Source organism: Podarcis gaigeae (assembly GCF_964106915.1).
Source record: "Podarcis gaigeae genome assembly, chromosome: 3".
Classification (NCBI taxonomy): Eukaryota; Metazoa; Chordata; class Lepidosauria; order Squamata; family Lacertidae; genus Podarcis; species Podarcis gaigeae.
In genome coordinates, this window is record NC_139680.1 from 24,720,618 (window position 1) to 24,738,429 (window position 17,812).

At 45.3% G+C, this 17,812-nt stretch overlaps 2 protein-coding genes across 5 annotated transcripts in view; one reads left to right on the top strand and one right to left on the bottom strand.

Moving 5' to 3' along the window:
- The window catches only part of DLGAP2 (DLG associated protein 2), a 395,404-nt gene extending 391,150 nt beyond the window's left edge, over window positions 1-4,254 (bottom strand). For all 4 annotated transcript variants that reach the window (XM_083730087.1, XM_083730088.1, XM_083730083.1 and 1 more), the window contains exon 1: window positions 3,880-4,254. In XM_083730087.1, coding sequence (XP_083586213.1) covers window positions 3,880-3,897 — 18 coding nt within the window. In that variant the 5' untranslated portion in view covers window positions 3,898-4,254. The remainder of the gene's footprint in view (window positions 1-3,879) is intronic.
- Window positions 4,255-4,502: 248 nt separating this feature from the next.
- Window positions 4,503-17,812, top strand: part of ERICH1 (glutamate rich 1) — a 57,287-nt gene continuing 43,977 nt past the window's right edge. The window contains exons 1-2 of the mRNA XM_083730777.1: window positions 4,503-4,634; window positions 15,936-16,094. Coding sequence (XP_083586903.1) covers window positions 4,610-4,634; window positions 15,936-16,094 — 184 coding nt within the window. The 5' untranslated portion in view covers window positions 4,503-4,609. The remainder of the gene's footprint in view (window positions 4,635-15,935; window positions 16,095-17,812) is intronic.

Sequence of the window (17,812 nt, forward strand, 5' to 3'; positions counted from 1 at the left end):
CGAAGAACTAAGGAATTTCTTACAGTTTAGAATTCTATAGCTGGAATGAGAATAATGTGAGAATCAGAGGTAGATAATGGAGAATGTCAGAAATGGGGTTACACACATTTAGTTCCATTTCTTCTATCTAGGTTACATTAATGTGACTTATGGAGTCTACTGTACTTATGAAGGTGTTTGTATTTAGCTGGGAAAGTCATAACAAAGCCAGGGAACATAGGCATGAAAATTGTTTTTTAAAAAATAAACAATCAGAAACAAATATAAAACTGATGAAAATTGTAACGCCCCCTTAGTATGAAGTAGGCATTTCATAACTAGTGACCTATCAATGTGAACCCAACCCAGCTTCTATGTACGGTGGCCCACTAGGACCATGATTAATCTGCCAGTCTCAGGCAGGAAACAGGAAGCTGGTCTAACAATTGGCGTCTAGACCTTAATATATTAAAAGCATTCCATTCAGAGCCAGTTTAAACTTTGAACTTTGGAGTGTCACGATGCTATGAAAAACCATGCAGTCTTCCATGAGTAGCCATCATAGTGAAGCTAAAACCTCACTGTTTCACGATCAAAAAATGTCTGCACTCTCTCTTTCTATGGGCATTTTGAAATTTGAGAGGCAACCGATGTTTTGTTCATCAAGCCAATTTTGCCAGTTTTGTATCTCTTAACACTGAAAATGTTACACGGTGTAGAATGCTACTCTGACTCCTAACAATGCCGGACTGTGAGTCACCAGAAATCACCAAAGGACAATTTCAGGGCTGCATCAACAACACCCCCTACCCCATTAACAACTTCTTCCTGAACTGCCAACACTCTTGGTTCTTCTATACACGTGCTATGTGACCCACTCAATCCCAAGAAGTCCTATATGGAAAAAAGTACTCCTCCAATAAGTAGTGTGAGAAAAGAGAGGCTCCTCATTGTTCTGACTTTCCCCCATGGAGCAAAGGGGGAAGAGGGCTGTCCCTGCTGGGAGAGCAAGATGTATTACAATATTGCCTTATAACTTGCAGACCAAGTTAGCCACGCCACTTTACTGCAAGTGATTTGATTCCCACGTGCGGGTAGAATCACAAGCGCTTGATTATTTCTGTCTCCGATCTCCGTAAAGAAACCGACAACAAGCGAGAGTTTTTTATCTTGCTCTTTCGCTTTGGGGGAAGAGCCGCGCAAAGTTCGCGGCGGGATTGCGAGCCTTGGTCTGCCAAGGATGGAGGCGCCGGGGCCTCACCTTCGCCCTGAATCACAGACGTGCGCGCCGTGTGAACCCGCTTGCCTTGGCGCGGAGCTGCTTTCCGCACACTGGACGCAAACGCCCGCGCAGGAATCAAAGGAACTCCTCGCCACCGAGAGACTCTTCCCCGCAGCTCGGCTACCGCAAAGCGTGAGGGTGGGTGGGGGGGACCAAGCGGCGCGGTTCTTGGGCAATGCCTCGGGGAAAGGACGCGCGTGGGATTGGCTCCTTGCCTTGGAGAGCGAGCCCGGGTTTGAAGGCTGCAAGCCGAGATGAAGGGATCTCTATCTGGAAACCCCTCAAGCCCAGGCTCTGACATCCCTCACCCCATTTCAAGCCCTCCTGAAGGATTCATTGCTAAGGGAACAACAGGAGGAGAAGACGATGCATTTTGTGTGTAGAGAGATAGAGAGGAGGGAGGAGGCGGTTAATAGCACACAGCCCCCCCCCCCTCCACAATAGTTTGCCAGCTTTTTTTTCTGGCAAAGCAACCCTTCCAACGCCCTCCGAAATCAGCCTTAAAAAAATAATAATAATTAAGAGAGGAGTCTCCGGTTGCCTCTTCTGCCTGCGGGAGGTGAGCGTGCAATTTGTCCCGGCGCTGTCTCAAGGCACCACGAATCTAGCTGGCACACACGTGCATGTACGTGTGTCCCCATTGCACTGGGTTTCTCACGAGGTAACGCTCCTTTCCCTGAGCTTCAGCTTGGTTCCATCGAGCTGCACCGTTCTCAATTTGTACTTAAGCGCGTCCAGAAAAAGCAAAAAATAATAAAAAGCACCCTGTCATGCCTTGCGAAGCACGGAGTTTCTCGAGTTCTTTCTTCTGCATCGAAGCTGGTCGGGCAGAACCCTCCGCTTCTTCAACCAGAGCCCCTCGCCCAAGGAAGAGCGAGGCAACGGAGCTAGCTCGCGCCAGCATTAGCAGAGAACGGCGCTCGGCGCTGCCTGGAGTAACGAGGCGCACAGCTTCCTCCAGCAAGGGCGCATTGGACCGCAGCAGCAGCAGCAGCAGCAGCCGGAGGAACACAGAGCGCGCGCGCCCGCGCACACGTCCCTCTCGGCCCGACACCTTCCTGGTGCGATCCCGGGTTTTGCGCTTGGGGGGCCAGAAGCAGCCTCACACATGAACTCGACTTTCTCCGCCCCAGCACCCCCACCCCTCTTATTTATTTCCCCCTACTTTGTCCAGGGAGAAGAGAACACAGGCACCTCGGTCCCAATAATTCCCCCTCCCTCGATTATAACCACCACCCCACAAGCATCTCCACATCCTCTCCCAGCCCCCCCCCCCATTATTTTGGATAGAGAGACACACACACCCTAATCAGGGGCCCACAATGCTTCAAGACCCTCATTTTCCCCCAACTGATCCTGGGTGGCGAGATACCTCATTTCCACCCTTCCAGGTACCTCTGCAAACCCCCAGAAGTTACCTCCGCATCCTCCATCTTTCCCTCGTTTAAGAAACTCCATATACACCTTAGCAGCAGCTTAAAAGCCCACCACGTTATTTCTTGGAGGTCACATACACACACCCCGTGTACCCAGACTGTCACTGCAACACTAATCCACCCCACAAGAAACGAATCAGTTTTGGGGGACGAGAGATACCCCTAACTCACAAAATGTCACACCAGACTGTTAAGTCTGGTTGTGCTTGGAGGGGCCTCCCTTCCGACCCATCACCCAAGTTGCCTCAACCCCCCCCCCAAAAAAAAACCGTCCCTCGGCATTAATTTCGGGGCCTCTCTTCCCACAATTCAATATTACTTTCACCCCAAACCCTCGAACTGTCTTATTCCATTCATTACTCCTACCCCACTGCTGCTGCCTCTTTTGTAGTTGCCCCTCCAACAGCCCCCCCAAAAAACGAAAGCTGCTCCTTCCACAACCACAGATGGGTTACACCAGAATATACCTAAAAGGTGCACCCCTCACCTCCCCCCCCAAAAAAGCCGCTTGCAGGAGTTGTGCCCACACAGTCCCACCCCCCAGCAACCCCCCCCAAAAAACCCAGGAGTGGCTCTTTCCCCCCCATCCGAAATAACCGCAGCCCCCGCTAATGCGATCGTCCCCGCTGCCACCTCCTCCTCTCTCCCCAACCCCAAACCGGGAGAGGAGCAGCCCCCGCAGCAGCTGCGTCTCCAGCCCACGGCAACCCTCGCACGGCTGCCGCGTGGAGGGGAGAAAAGCGAGGCAAAGCCGGGGCAAGATCTCGCCTCCCCCCCCCCCCGCACCAATACACCGTTTCACTGAAACAACCCCAAGCGGACAGCACCGAGGGAATGCGCGCCGAGCCAAAGCCCAGCGGCAGCGCCGGCACAGCGCCGGCTCCTCTCACAGCTCCGCACTCCCCCCCCTCCCCCGCGTGACTCAATCCTCGCACCCCCCGCAGCTGGAAGCCCACCAGCTGCTTCCCTCGCCTCCCGCTCCCACGGAGTTTTGCAGCGCCGTCCGGGATGCTTGCCGGCTCGCTCGCACCCTCGGCCCAGGTTGTGCCGGGGATGGGCGCTCGGGGGGGGGCACCCCCGCTTTTCCCATACCCCCCGCCACCCCGTTTTCTCCCGGGACTCCACCGTTACCTGCTGTCTCTCCCCCCGCGCGCCCCACCGACCGACCCTCGACGCCCTTACCTTTTTCAGCGCTGACATTCTAGGGCACTATTCGCTTAGCAGAGCGCGGGGTGCATGCTGGGCTCGGCGAGCCGGGCGGAGGAGAAGCCGGGGCAGCAGCGGGACGAGGTGGCCGGGAGATGTTGGCGGGAGAGAGGCGGCGGCGTGAGGTAGGACATTATATCTCCCGCGTTGGCTCTGGGCTTGTTCCCCTCAGGCACACAAACCCGCGCGCGCCAAAGTAGCTACTGCAGCGGCTTGCTTAATACTGTTCATTCCCCTTCCTTTCCCTCCCTCTCTCTCCCGCTGTCCATGCGGTAGTGCTGCTATTTGCTGCCGCTGCTTTAAGCGACTGGTGCGCTGAGCTTCGCTCGCCGCCGCCGCCGCCGCTGTCCAAGCCGCCCTCGAGGCGGAATTCTCACGCTCCGCGCAGGCGCGCGCGCGCTCTCTCCCGCCCCTCCCAGAAGGCGCGGCATGGCTCCGTCCCAGGCGCGGGCGGGTCAGACGGAGCGGGGCAGGGGCCTGTTCCGCGATTCGAACGCCGGCTGCGTGGAGACCGCCCCGCTCCATGCGCTCCGGACCAATAGGGAGCCGGGTCCCTGATGGTGGCCACGCCCCTCAGCCAAAGAAGGAGGAAGCCGGAGGGCGGGGACGGGTTGTTCAAGGAAGCGGAGCGCGCTGAGCAGCTGCTGCTGCTTCTTGCAAGGAGAGTGTTTTGCACGGGATTCTCCGCGCGCGCTGTCCGTGCAGGATGGCTCTCAGCAGGAGGACGGAAGGTGAGGGCCAGAGATGGCTGCATGTGCATGCAAGATGGGGAACAGGTTGTGGCCTCGGCTGCTAGGCAAGGGAGGTCTCTGGCTGGGTTCTTGCTCCAAGGAGGGCGGTGAAGTCTAGTTTAAGTGGGGCCACCTTTGGGTGCGATTCCAGAGGTGGGGGTGATGGTGGTTAGAGGTGCCGGCAGGCATGGGCTTCTAAAAGCTTGCCAGGGACTAAGGATGGGGGGGGGGGCGCTTCCCAGGAAGTCTCCAAGAAGCGATAGTGCGCGCGTGTGAGTGAGAGAATTCAAACGGCTTGCAGGGACTCTCAACCTGCGATCGGCTGGCAAAGGAAACCGGCCCGGGGCTGCGACGGCTGACAGGTGAAAACCGGGCTTCCGTTGTGCGAAGCTCCTGGGATTCCCAGGCAGCCCCGAGGCCCACCACCCACCCGTCTCTGTCCATGTTGGACTTGAGGAATTGGTTGGAAAATGGCTCGTGCAGATAGATATTAGATGCTGGTATCTAACATCTGTCAAACTAGCAAAAATGTATAGGATGAGTAGTAAAATCTGTTGGAAATGTAAAGAAAAGGATGGTGATTTTTACCACATGTGGTGGACATGTGATAAAATGAAAGAGTTTTGGGAATTGATCTATAATGAATTTAAAAAGATGTTTAAATATACTTTCCCCCAAAAAAGCCTGAAGAACTTTTACTAGGTTTGATAGGAGAGGATATTAAGAAGACGGACCAAAGATTATATATGTATGCTACGACAGCTGCCAGAGTTTTGATAGCCCCAAAGTGGAAAACACAAGGAGATACCAACTGTAAAGGAGCGGCAGACAAAGTTGGTTGAGTACGCGGAATTAGCAAAACTGACACAGAGGATTCGCAGTCAGGAGGAAACAAAGTACCAACAAGCATGGAGTAAATTTATGGTCTATAAGTGAGAACTGTAGAAATTTGAAGACGTTGGCAGGACTGAAATAAATCTTATGTCATGGTTTAGTTTTTTTATTAAGGAACTGTGAATTAAGGATTGGAATAAGAAAACCTGTGGAAGGGAAGGAGGGAAGTCAACAGCTCTACAGAGCATAAAGACAGACAGATGTAAAAAGACTTGAAATATTTGTTTGTTAGTGTATTTGAAATGAAAACTTAATAAAAAGCATATTTTTTTAAAAAAAAGAAAATGGCTTGTGCAGTTGTTTGAGGGAAAGAACCTGAAAGAGTTCTGGGAAGCCTTTAAGCAAAAGGTAGACGTTGAGTGCTGAGAAAATGCTGTGCGTTGGTGGTCTTGGATGGAAGTCACATAGAATCAAGTTGGAAGAGACCATGAGGATAATCTAGTCCAGCTCCCTGCAATGCAGGAATGTGCAGCCAGTGTCCCTTATGGGGAAGTCTGTCTGTTGTTTCCTCATTTTCCAAATAAGGCATCAAATGTTGTCAAAGTACCTGTCAAAGCAGAACTGGCATTCCAGCCACAGGTGGGAAGCACCTTGGCGTGAACTGGCCTGCATCACATGGCAGCAAACCAGGATTCCATTAATAAAAGTCTGTTTACTAAACTGAGAGGACCGTTCCCAGAGTACTGTTGTTTTAACTTCTGGATTCATAATATGGAAGTATATAAAGAGTTGTGGTCCAGCAAGACAACCTGTGGACAGCCTGGGGAGACTGGGAGCGCTCCAGATGTAATTGACTCAGGAGCACAAATTGAAGTAGTTATATATTTGGGAAATGCATTCCTATAATTTGACAAAATTGGAGCATCAGTAATGCATAGGAGGGCATTGCAGCATGAAGTGTAACCATTCTTTCTTGGTGGAGGTATTTATTTCCAGGCAGGTATGGGAGAGAAGCAAAACGCAGAGCATCATATAACTGTGTGTATATGTGAGTGCTTGGCCATTATGGTGTTATGGTTGTCTGAACCATTGTGATTGCTAAGGATGGCCTACTTAGGGCCACACTATATATTATGTTAAATGTGCAGCATGCAACTCCCAATGTCTTTTATTTACTCCTGGTATGCCCTGCAGAGGACCTTAAGGTCCATGAATAACCATAGTTTAGAGGTCCCGGGCCCTAAGGAAATCAGACTATCCTCCACCAGGGCCAGGGCCTTTTCAATGATGCTTCCGACCTAGTGGAATGCTCTGTCCCATGAGACTAGGGCCCTTCAGGATTTAACCTCCTTCCACGGGGCCTGTAAGACAGAGCTATTCCGCCTGGCCTTTAATTTGAATTCAGCCTGATCTCCCCCCCGCTTCTCTTCCCTCCCCCTCCCCTTTTATGAAGATTACGCACTCTGAGACCCCACAGCTAATTCTCCCCTGGCCTCCTAGCTGGGCCAAGTAGGACTAATTCAGCCAGCTAGCCCTGGTGATTATCTAATGTTTATTGGATGGATTTCCCCCAAATTGACGTTTGAACTTTGAATTTTATTGTTATTCATGCTTTTATACTGTATTTTATGCTGCTTCTATGTTGTATTACAATTAAGTCTTTTAAATTTGTTGTTAGCCGCCCTGAGCCCGGTTTTCTGAACCAGGAAGGACGGGGTATAAATAAAAATTTATTATTATTATTATTATTATTATTATTATTATTTATTATTATTATTTAATTACAGGTACTGTACAGGTAGCAGACTGTTCTTTGGGATCATAGTATGAGGGGAAGGGAGATCTAACACACACACACACACACACACACACACACTACAATCCTGGTGCAAATACACACGTTTGTTTGAAAAAGATATATATTTATTTTAAATTTTATGCAGAACACAGCTACAACAACAACAATAATAACAACAGCAAAAAACAAAACAAACTCACTTCCATCACAAATAGAGTCCAGCTTCTAAACACATACATGTATAAGGCATTGGGGGAGATGGGAACATTGGTGCCAGTAGGAGCTTTGGTTGTTGTTGTTGAGCATCGTAGGGTGTTTTTTTTTGGGGGGGGGGTGTCATTAAACTCACAGCTGAGGGCACTAAGGTTGAAATTCCCTTCCCCTCATACTGCAGTTCCAGAGAACAAAAGTCATCCTCCCATACCTGTAATTAAATAAGCGAAGGAAGAACCCACACACATAATTGCATGTTGCGCATTTAGAATAATGTGTGGCTTGGATCAGGGTCTGCATTTTAAAACAAGGCTGGGGAAATTTCTCCCAATTGTGTGGAGATGAAACTCAGAATAAAAATGGGAACACTGCACAATGGGAGATCAAAGATCTCATGGTGGCATTACAAATGGATGAAACTCAATGGTTAATCATAGCTGGAGTAGACCCATTGAAATCAATAGACTGGACATGAGTAGGACTTAGGTGGCTATTGCCCATAGCTTTTTGGCTGGGAGGGGAGATACATTTTGGCTACACAGAAGTGTGTGCTTGTGATGGCTGTGTGCAAAAGAAGCTGTTCGTAGAGTAATGTATTTACATATATCTGAAATTATTATCTTTTGTAAACCAATTCTGGTAGATTACAAGGCTAGGTTTCCTGCAGTGTCCAAGTACTTCCATATCAACACGTCCCATCACACCTGGGGCAGTCCTAACCTTCATTGTGCCTTTCTGACAGTCAGATTCTTTCCTAGGCCACCAATGCTACAGTCCAGTATCCCACCCCAAATGAGCTGGGTGGTGCGGAAGACTGACCTGACTATAGGGTCTCCTTTCAATGGTGCACCAGTAAAATAAAAATGGAGACCTGGCCCCAGATGAACCCCACCCAGGCTTGCCCAAATCCTCTGCCTGCTTTCAGTATCTAGAACTGAAAGGAGATGGGCTCTCTTGACTCCTTAGCAGCTGCCAGCATCTCTGCCACAAATGCTTCTGACCCCAATATAGTATAGCTGCACTGTGCGTAAGGTTCAGAGGTACTTGGGTAAGAAGAAAGATGACAGCCTGTTGGACTGAGGCTTTCCTTTTTAGCACTGGTCTTACATTTGAGTTTATATATATTTAAAAAGAAAATCCTGGTGTATGGACCAGTTGCCCACATATGCCAGGGGCTAATTCCAGGCCTGGTTTGAAGTATCTCTCTTTAAAAATAAAAATAATCATTTTTTATTAAAAGTCTTCGACGTAAAATACAATAAAAGCCAAACTAACCTAGAGAAAAATAAGGGGGGGGGAGCAAGAATAAGAAAAGGAAGTAAAGAAAGAAGAGAGAGAAAAGAAGAGAACGTAAATACAATCCCCTCTGTCACAATTACCGGTATGTCTTAACCCTTATTTCCCCCCCCCCACACACACACAATGAACCCTTCCAGCAATCACCTGGCAGCTTCCCCCAGCCTCCCACCCTGGGAGATTCCCTCTCCCTTGTCCCTCAGACATGGCCCTTCATCTTCCGTCCATCACCTTTCTGTGTATAAAAGGTAAAGGGAACCCTGACCATTAGGTCCAGTGGCAGATGACTCTGGGGTTGCAGCACTCATTTCGCTTTATAGGCCAAGGGAGCCGGCGTACAGCTTCCGAGCATGACTAAGCCGCTTCTGGTGAACCAGAGCAGCGCATGGAAACGCCGTTTACCTTCCCGCCGGAGTGGTACCTATTTATCTACTTGCACTTTGACGTGCTTTCGAACTGCTAGGTTGGCAGGAGCAGGGACCGAGCAACGGGAGCTCACCCCTGTGTATATATCTTCATTAATCCAAAACGCTGAACTGTTTGAAGTCTGTCTCAAGTCTTTCCAGAAATTGAAGTGCAATGGGTTACTGCTCCAAGAGTTGCCTTTTCTGATCTTCAGAGAGCACTCTTACTGTGGCTCCAGTGAGAAAGGAACTGAAGTCATAATCTCCCAGAGGTGCTTGGAGGGTGACAGAGTAATAGCTGATTATGCCGACGTAACACTTTCTGAACAGGAGCATAAATATCCTGCAGCACACACATGAAATCATTGGCTGTAGTAAGTTTTTCTCCTGTTTACTTGCCAGAATATTTACCCTGTGGACAGCTCATAAGTCATTTAAATATGGCCGCATATCTCTCCTGGTGACTTGAAGCAATCTAGGTGGTTGGAATGCTTGGGACACCACTTATTTCAAGATTACTTATGCACAGGCCAGAAAAGTGGCATAGGAATCATGTTTTATATACGGTAGTCCTGAGCCAGTGGAAGAGGTGACTTCAACAGTAGGAGCTACAGAATGTGACTGTTGTAACTTTAGCTTCTCTGGAAGGAGTGGGGGCAGAGCTGATGTGCAGCCAGAATGTGCTGAGAATTAAGGAGCATAGCAAGAATGAGCCCTGCAGGTAGGACAAAATGAAGATGTTAATTCTAGTGCATAACAAAATGATTAAGGATGGGAAAGCAGCTGTTGAGCTTCAGTCTGCCAGAAGAATCCAGGTAGGCTGCAAGGTTATGCATCAGTATGTACTGGCTCCTGGGTCCGGTTCAACTTTTCCACTGAAATTGGTGGAACAAGGCTAAAGTGCATGTTGCATTGGAGATTAATGATTCGTATTTCTTAGTGTCTTTTCTTTCAGAAATGCAGCTGTCAAACTGGCTTCTATTGGCAGGCAGGGGATTAAGCCTTCTATCCCTACACAATTTTCCTGGTCAAAATCGCCCTTCTCAGCTGCTGTTTGCCCCATAAGGAAAATAAATACTGGCGCCTGCTGTTGGTCTCCTTTTGCCAGTGCTCCTTTTCTGCCTCCAATGTTGCTTTCCATATTTTGCACAGCCTTCAAACTTGTCTTGCAGTCAACAACACTCCTCTTCATCATCATCATCACTTTTTTCCAAATCCTTTTCTTTGCAGAACCTTCCTGTATCTTGATTGCTTTCAATTAAATTACATCCTTGATGCTGCATATTGTCAGAATGTCAGAATTGTTGTCTTGTTCTCTCCCCCTGCTGTCCCTTTATCTGAAAAAAGATTCCAGTGCCTTTTGTGTCTGTAAGAGAAGAAAGCTTGATAGGTTGATGTTGTTTTCCTCGCACGGCTTTTCTTTTAAGCACCATGTAATTTTATAGAGGGACGCGGGTGGCGCTGTGAGTTAAACCATAGAGCCTAGGGCTTGGCGATCAGAAGGTCGGCAGTTCGAATCCCCGCGATGGGGTGAGCTCCTGCCACCCTAGCAGTTCGAAAGCACAAAGTGCAAGTAGATAAATAGGTACTTCTCCAGTGGAAAGGTAAACGGCATTTCTGTGCGCTGCTCTGGTTTGCCAGAAGCGGTTTAGTCATGCTGGCCACATGACTCGGAAGCTGTACGCCAGCTCCCTCAGCCAATAAAGCAAGATGAGCGCCGCAACCCCAGAGTCGGCCACAACTGGACCTAATGGTCAGGGGTCCCTTTACCTTTACCTAATTTTGTAGAGCACTGTTGATGTTGCTTTCTGTTTGCATATGAATAGGAAGTGGACAAATATTTGAGTGATGCTTATAGGAAGTTCAGTACTAATATTTGTATGTCTCATGTAAAAGCACTTTGTGGGAGGAAACCTTGTCCTGCATAATAATAAATAAGCTATCCTATCTTGAGTTGCAGCTCCTATAATTTATGCAGTTGCACATCTTACTCAATAAGTGTAAGAACTTTATTAATGCTAGGAAAACCTTTACTTTGGAGATTAGATGTTGACACAACTTGGGTTGTTGTTGTTTTTGAGATCTAGAGTTGTCTTGCATAACCTGTTGCCCTGTTGATGTGTCCTTCCTTCTTCCTTACAATATTGCTGCTTCTTACCAGGGACCTCCCCACACCCCATTGTAGGCTTTGTGTTGGAGAACTTGCATTTCCGTCCTTGTAAAAAACAAAACCCATGTTGCACAGCTTCCACTGAGCTGTTGGAAAACTTGGCCTCGTTTCCTGCGAGCCTCCTGTTTCGTGTGCGTTCTTCCTTGCCCAAATGGCTCCCTTTCTTTCCCCTTGCAAAATGCTTGTTGCCCTCACCAGGGCACCACTGTTGCTCATACATCGGGTACGTTATGCGTTGGCGAGGCATTGTTCCCAGGGAAAGGCCTTGAACCTTTGCCTAGGGGAGGCGTTGGCACTATATGCAGGCTTCCCCCTTTCCATTGCCTATGGAGTTGGCGGACTGTGAATAGAACGGCAAGCCTTGCCTCTGTGTCTTGACCTGGCATAAGAGTGGCTTTCTGTGGGTTGCTGCTGCTACTTGGGGTTCAAACTTCTCTGTGTGAGGGGAGCCCTGCAGTTTCTGGCTTTATAAGTTTGGCTGCCTCCTTATCCGACTGGGACCTTGCTTGCGTGTTGCTTGGGTGAATGGTAGGGTGATGTCATTGCAGTGTTCCTGCTGTCAGCTGCGTGCTGATTAGCACATTTGGTGTATGGTTTGTATGGGTTATTAGCATAAGACATAGAATTGATGGTGTAGTTGCCAGGGGTGCAGTAACTTGTGGTGCGACTTGTTTTCAAGATTGCATTCTAGATTGCTGCTGAGAGTCCATAGGATTGCAACTAAAAGTACATTCAGATGCGGGGAATGCTGCATTAGTTTTCCTGTTTATAATGCTAGTTCCTCTGTTTCCCCAGTTTCTAAGGTCCCTTTTATATACTGCATTACCAGCTGCATTAGGGAACTGCAGCTTTTTCATCGGCACCCCACCATGTCATGCTAAATTGCATCCGCATCACTCCTAGATGTGGTGTGACACAACAGCAGGCATGTCATCCCCGTTGTTGTTGTTGTTGTTTTACTAATGAACAATTCCGTTTCCCCCATGATTCACTCATGAAAACAGAACTTTACTGCTCTAAATTTCATCATGGGAGTGACTTGGGAAGTGGGGGGGGGGGGTGATCAATGAAAACCAAGGGGAAATTATAGCATAAAACTCCTGTGAATTTGTGGGTTAATGGATTTTTACTGGAAGCATATAGCACACAAATGAGTGCTAAACTTCTATTAGATTCCACAAGATTTCCAAAAGTGGATTTTTTACCTCGTATGCTATAATGTTATTGTTTTAGATAAATAAATTGTTTAAATTGTTATTAAGGAAATGATTATTTTTCTCTTTCCAATAAAGTACAGCAGAAAACGTTATCAATGCTGTCTTAATCCGGCCTACATTACACTGATGTTGGCCATGATGCAGGCTGTAAGAGTAGCCTTCAGGTGGTTCAATGTAAAAAGTCCAGAAATCCTCAGCAGTTTTTAATTTCCATAGTACAATACTTCTGCTGACCTTCCAAAGAAAATAGATAGATAGATAGATAGATAGATAGATAGATAGATAGATAGATAGATAGATTCTTTATTGTCATTACACAAGTGCAACATTGCACAAGTGCAACGAAATTGGATGCCATCCCTTAAAAACAACAAAAGCAACACAACAACAACAACCAAACAAACCACATTCCAGCCACACCCACACCCACACCCACACCCATCAAACTCCCAGGTCACACTATCGAGTTACTGCATTTAAGAAGGCCACAGCTCTTGGATAGAAACTATTTTTCAGTCTATTTGTCCTTGACTTGATGTTTCTGTATCTCCTGCCAGAAGGCAGTAGTACAAACAGACTGTGTCCCGGGTGAGATGCATCCTGCAGGATATTGTTTGCTTTCCTAAGACACCGGGAACCGTACAGTTCTTCCAAAGATGGGAGGGGATGACCAATAATCCACTATTAAAATGGCGTGTTCTCTTTCATTTGCCCATCTTGCTTTTAATATAGAGAAGTCTCTGCCCCATTTATTTTTATTTTACAAAATTCCAATTTGAGAAAGGTTGCAGTGGCATTCATCAAGATATCAGTTCAGAGAATGCAAGCTGACTTGAGTTTTCAATTGCAATGTAATCTTCTCTCCTTTCAACCCTGCGTGTCCCAGGGTAGGTGTAACTATGTGTTCAGAATGGCCAAGTCTGCTTTCATTGTTGGCATTTTGCCCCTTTCCATGCTTGCAAATGCACACCCAGAGTGTATGCATTTCTAGCTCCTCCTGGCAGTGTGCTGAAGAATAATACACCGCTGAAAAGCAGACTGGGGGGGGGGGGGGTTTCCTTGTTTCTTAGAAGCTGACATCTGATTCTGAAGCTGCCCTTTGGGTGTGGGTGTGTGAGCAGGGATATTTTTTCCATGGTCATTAAAAGGCCATTGATTTCTTTGCCATCTGATTTGATTAATGCAATGAACATTCGCAAGCTATCAAGTGGTTTGATACTCGGGTCACAACTCTGCACAAGCAGTCGTAAGTGTATGCATTGGTGAAAATGGGTTTCCTTGACTCTGCAAGAGTGCCCATGAAACACAAGCACAACTGATCCCATAAAAAACGGTTCTAATAGGGAATCTCCAAATGAAGTAATTTTCATTTCCACCTTGTGGTTCCCTGCTGCAGCCTCCAAACATGAGATAGTATGTCAACTTCATAGCATGTAAGAGAAGTAACTGAAGATCAGTTGTCAACAGGGTGGATAAAAATCAATGATAAAAAAAATTGATTTTTAAAAATTTAAATCGAATTTTTAAAATTTAAATTGGATTTTTTTAAATAAAATGCTTTTGGAGGAAAAATAACTACCATATCTTTCTAAAGATAGTTTTCTATTTAAGTTACATTATAGTCCAAAGACTATTCATCAGGAAATAAGGATTTGTTTTAAGTTTTTCATGTGTGCTAAAACTCAGTCTGAGTTCTTTAAAAAAAAAAATGTTTAACCACACCAGTTAACAAACATGGATACATATGCTGTAATGTTATTGTTTTAGTTAAATAAATTGTTTAAATTGTTAAATTGTCCAATAAAGTACAGCAGAAAAGTTGTCCAAATATAACTTATTAATCCTCACAATAATTTCATAATTATCGGTCTATGTATATCTAGTAGTATAACCAAATCAGTAATTTTTATATGACTGTAAAAAAACTACTCTGAAAATTTATTATTCCAAAATTGAAACTTTCTTCTGGTTGTAAATATTAAGATTATACCAGCAAGAATGAGTCTTTCTGTAAAAAAAAGAAGATTTAAATCAAGTCTTACTGACAAGTGATTTAAATTGTTATTTAAATTGTTTTGATTTAAATCAAATCCACCCTGGTTGTCAACAATGATTTCGTATACATTTTATGTAAACGTAGATGTGCCACTTTTCCACCTTGCTATTAGATCACAAAGGAGTTTGGAGGGCAAACAATGCTTTTCCTGTAACCACCAAAACTAATTTCTTTCAATGTTTCCTCTTTCTAACAAAATAAATTGGGTCTTCTTTACATTGTTTCTTGTAAGTGTAAAATTGTTTTGCTTTGATAGTTGTTGAAAACCAAGACTCTAGTGAATATGCACTGGACAGATTTAGACTCTGATTCTGTTGTGTCGCCTCCTACCTTTTTATTAGACATTGGATTTCAGCTGGGAATTAACTTCAAGCCGCAAATGATCATACCTTGACATTTAATGAAACCAAAATGACCCACAAAGGCGTATCAGCTTCCAGCACGAATATGATTTAGTACTAAGTGCACAGGAATTTTGCAGGAACAGCTGTACTTTAATAATAATAATAATAATAATAATAATAATAATAATAATAATAATAATAATAATTTATTATTTATACCCCGCCCATCTGGCTGGGTTTCCCCAGCCACTCTGGGCAGCTTCCAACAAAATATTAAAATACAATAACCTGCATTTAGGTTGAAACAAAAACTGAGATGTAGTGACTTTAAAAAAAATAATCCTGAAGGACACCTGGAACTTTGTGAGCAACACGTATGTAGACTCCAATCATGGGATGAGCTAAGTGCTACCATGGTTGGAGGTAGTTGCTCAGTGGCTTTCTATTTCCATACTTCAGGGTTGTTGTTTTTTAATAAAATAAAATAAGGTAAAGTCCAGCCGAAATCAATGAAGCACTTTAAATGAGCAGAGCACGAACTATTTATTGAGCACTGTAAAGGTCATCCCTAAATTTTCTCCCTAGCCAGAGCTTCTTGAATAGAGAGTGGAAAGAAGCAAGCAGATGTGGCTTCATTCTTCACTTAGTCTGCAATTTAATGCACTTATGTAATTGCTTCTTGTGAAAATGGAAAAGCAGGGGTCTAATTTTCTCCATATGCCTTCTGCACTTCCTACGATCATGTCATATTGTTTGGGAACAGATTCCGGTGATAGCTTCGGCAGGAGCATCGGGCAGCTGCGCTCCAATTTCACCTCAAAGTGTAACCTCAATTTTTGCCATGGTATCTCCCCACCCCCATTATTAATTTTTATTGAAGTTTGTGACATGGTTGTAGTGCAAGAGGTTCAGGCCTTCTATCTGAAATTCCAACTGTAATGGATAAACTTTATTTCTTATTTCTTTTAGTGTTCAGAAAGAAGGTATTGGAGAGGCTCTTTCCTACTCCTGTTCCACCTGGTGTGGCTTCTTCAAGTGGAGAGAGCAGCACTGCTCCCAGAAGTCCAGTTTTGGAGCAGGGAGGTCCTGAGAGAACCACAATTTTGCAGCGACAGTCCAGTTTACCAGGTATAATATAGCTTGCAGATCGGGAGAACCTGTGACTTAACATTGGGAAATATCACCTTGAGGGAGGTGTTGCACGAAGTAAAATAAAATGATGTGCATTGTGCTTAGTTGCACAACAACAACAACATATTATTATTATTATTATTATTATTATTATTATTATTATTATTTATACCCTGCGCATCTGGTTAGATTTCCCCAGCCACTCGGGGCAGTTTCCAACAAAATATTAAGAATACTATAAAACACCAAACATTAACAACTTCCCTAAACAGGGCTGCCTTCGGATGTTTTCTAAAGCTCAGGTAGTTGCTTATTTCCTTGACATCTGATGGGAGGGCGTTCCACAGGGCAGGTGCCACCACCGAGAAGGCCCTCTGCATCCTTGCAATAAAGAGATGCTGCTACAAAAGCCATTTCTTGGCTGGGGAGGGTGGGGTATAAATAAAATTTATCATTATTATTATTATTATTTTATTATTATCTGAGGTAGTGTCATACAGACCATGTTTAAGCACGGCTGTTGGGTTCAGACATAATGCCAAAACATAAAAAAGCCACTACTAGTAATCCAACAGCAAATGATGGATTCACATCATGGTTTGCTGCTGGAAAATAAACCATAGTTTGTCTGCTAGGCTGAGATCAGGCATTACTCCAAACCATACTCTGGCTAAACACAACATAGCTTAATATTACATGTGAGCTAAGCCAATGTGGTAGGCATTGGTACAACCATTTGAACCCATTATTTAACACAAGCCATTCAAATGTGTATTTTTAATACAGTGATATATATACACACTTTCTGTTCCCTAACCCTTCCCAAGGAGATGAAACCACAGAATTCATGTGCTTACTGAGCATCTCCAATATCTAAGGATGTAGTTTTTAATAAAAAGAGAACATACTTCCTATTCTCTCTAATTGCATTCTTGGTGAACTCTTTATGAAACAGAATACCATTTAGTGGCTTTTTACTTAACACTTTATTAGAATTGTACATCAAGTAAACTGAACATAGACACCCTTGAGTTCAATGGGTTGCACCACATTTAACCCCTTGACTCATCCAGTGCAGAGTTAAATTTCCGATTAATTTCGTTCCAGCTAAATTTTTAGCTTTAATGTGGAAACATGATCCATGTTAATGTTGCAGTAACTTAGCATGAATTCTGTTCATATTTCCAAAAGCTCATGGCAGAAGATGCACATTTGGACGCTGGTCTTGACTGAAAAGGTCCTAGCAACATCCTCTAAGAAGCTTGGGAAAGAGGGTACTTCAAAACACTCTTTTCTGATGAGAGCAGCTTTTGCATCTCATTTGGAAACCAAAGACCCAGAGTCTGGAGGAAGAATGGGGAGGCGTACCATGCCAGATGCTCGAAGTCCAGTGTGAAGTTTCCACAGTCTGTGTGGATTTGGGTAGCCATGTCATCAGCTGGTGTTGGTCCACTGTGCTTCATTAAGTCCAGGGTCAACGCAGCTGTCTACCAGGAGATTTTGAGCACTTCATATTTCTTTCCACAGACGAGCTTTATGGGGATGCTGACTGGTTAGCCAGCAAACTCGCCTGACCTGAACCCCATAGAGAATCTATTTGCTGATTTCATTTAATATTCTAATTTTCTGAGATTGTTCATTTGGGGTTTTCATCAGCTGTACGCCATGATCATCACAATTATAACAAATAAAGGCTTGACATATCTTGCTTTGCA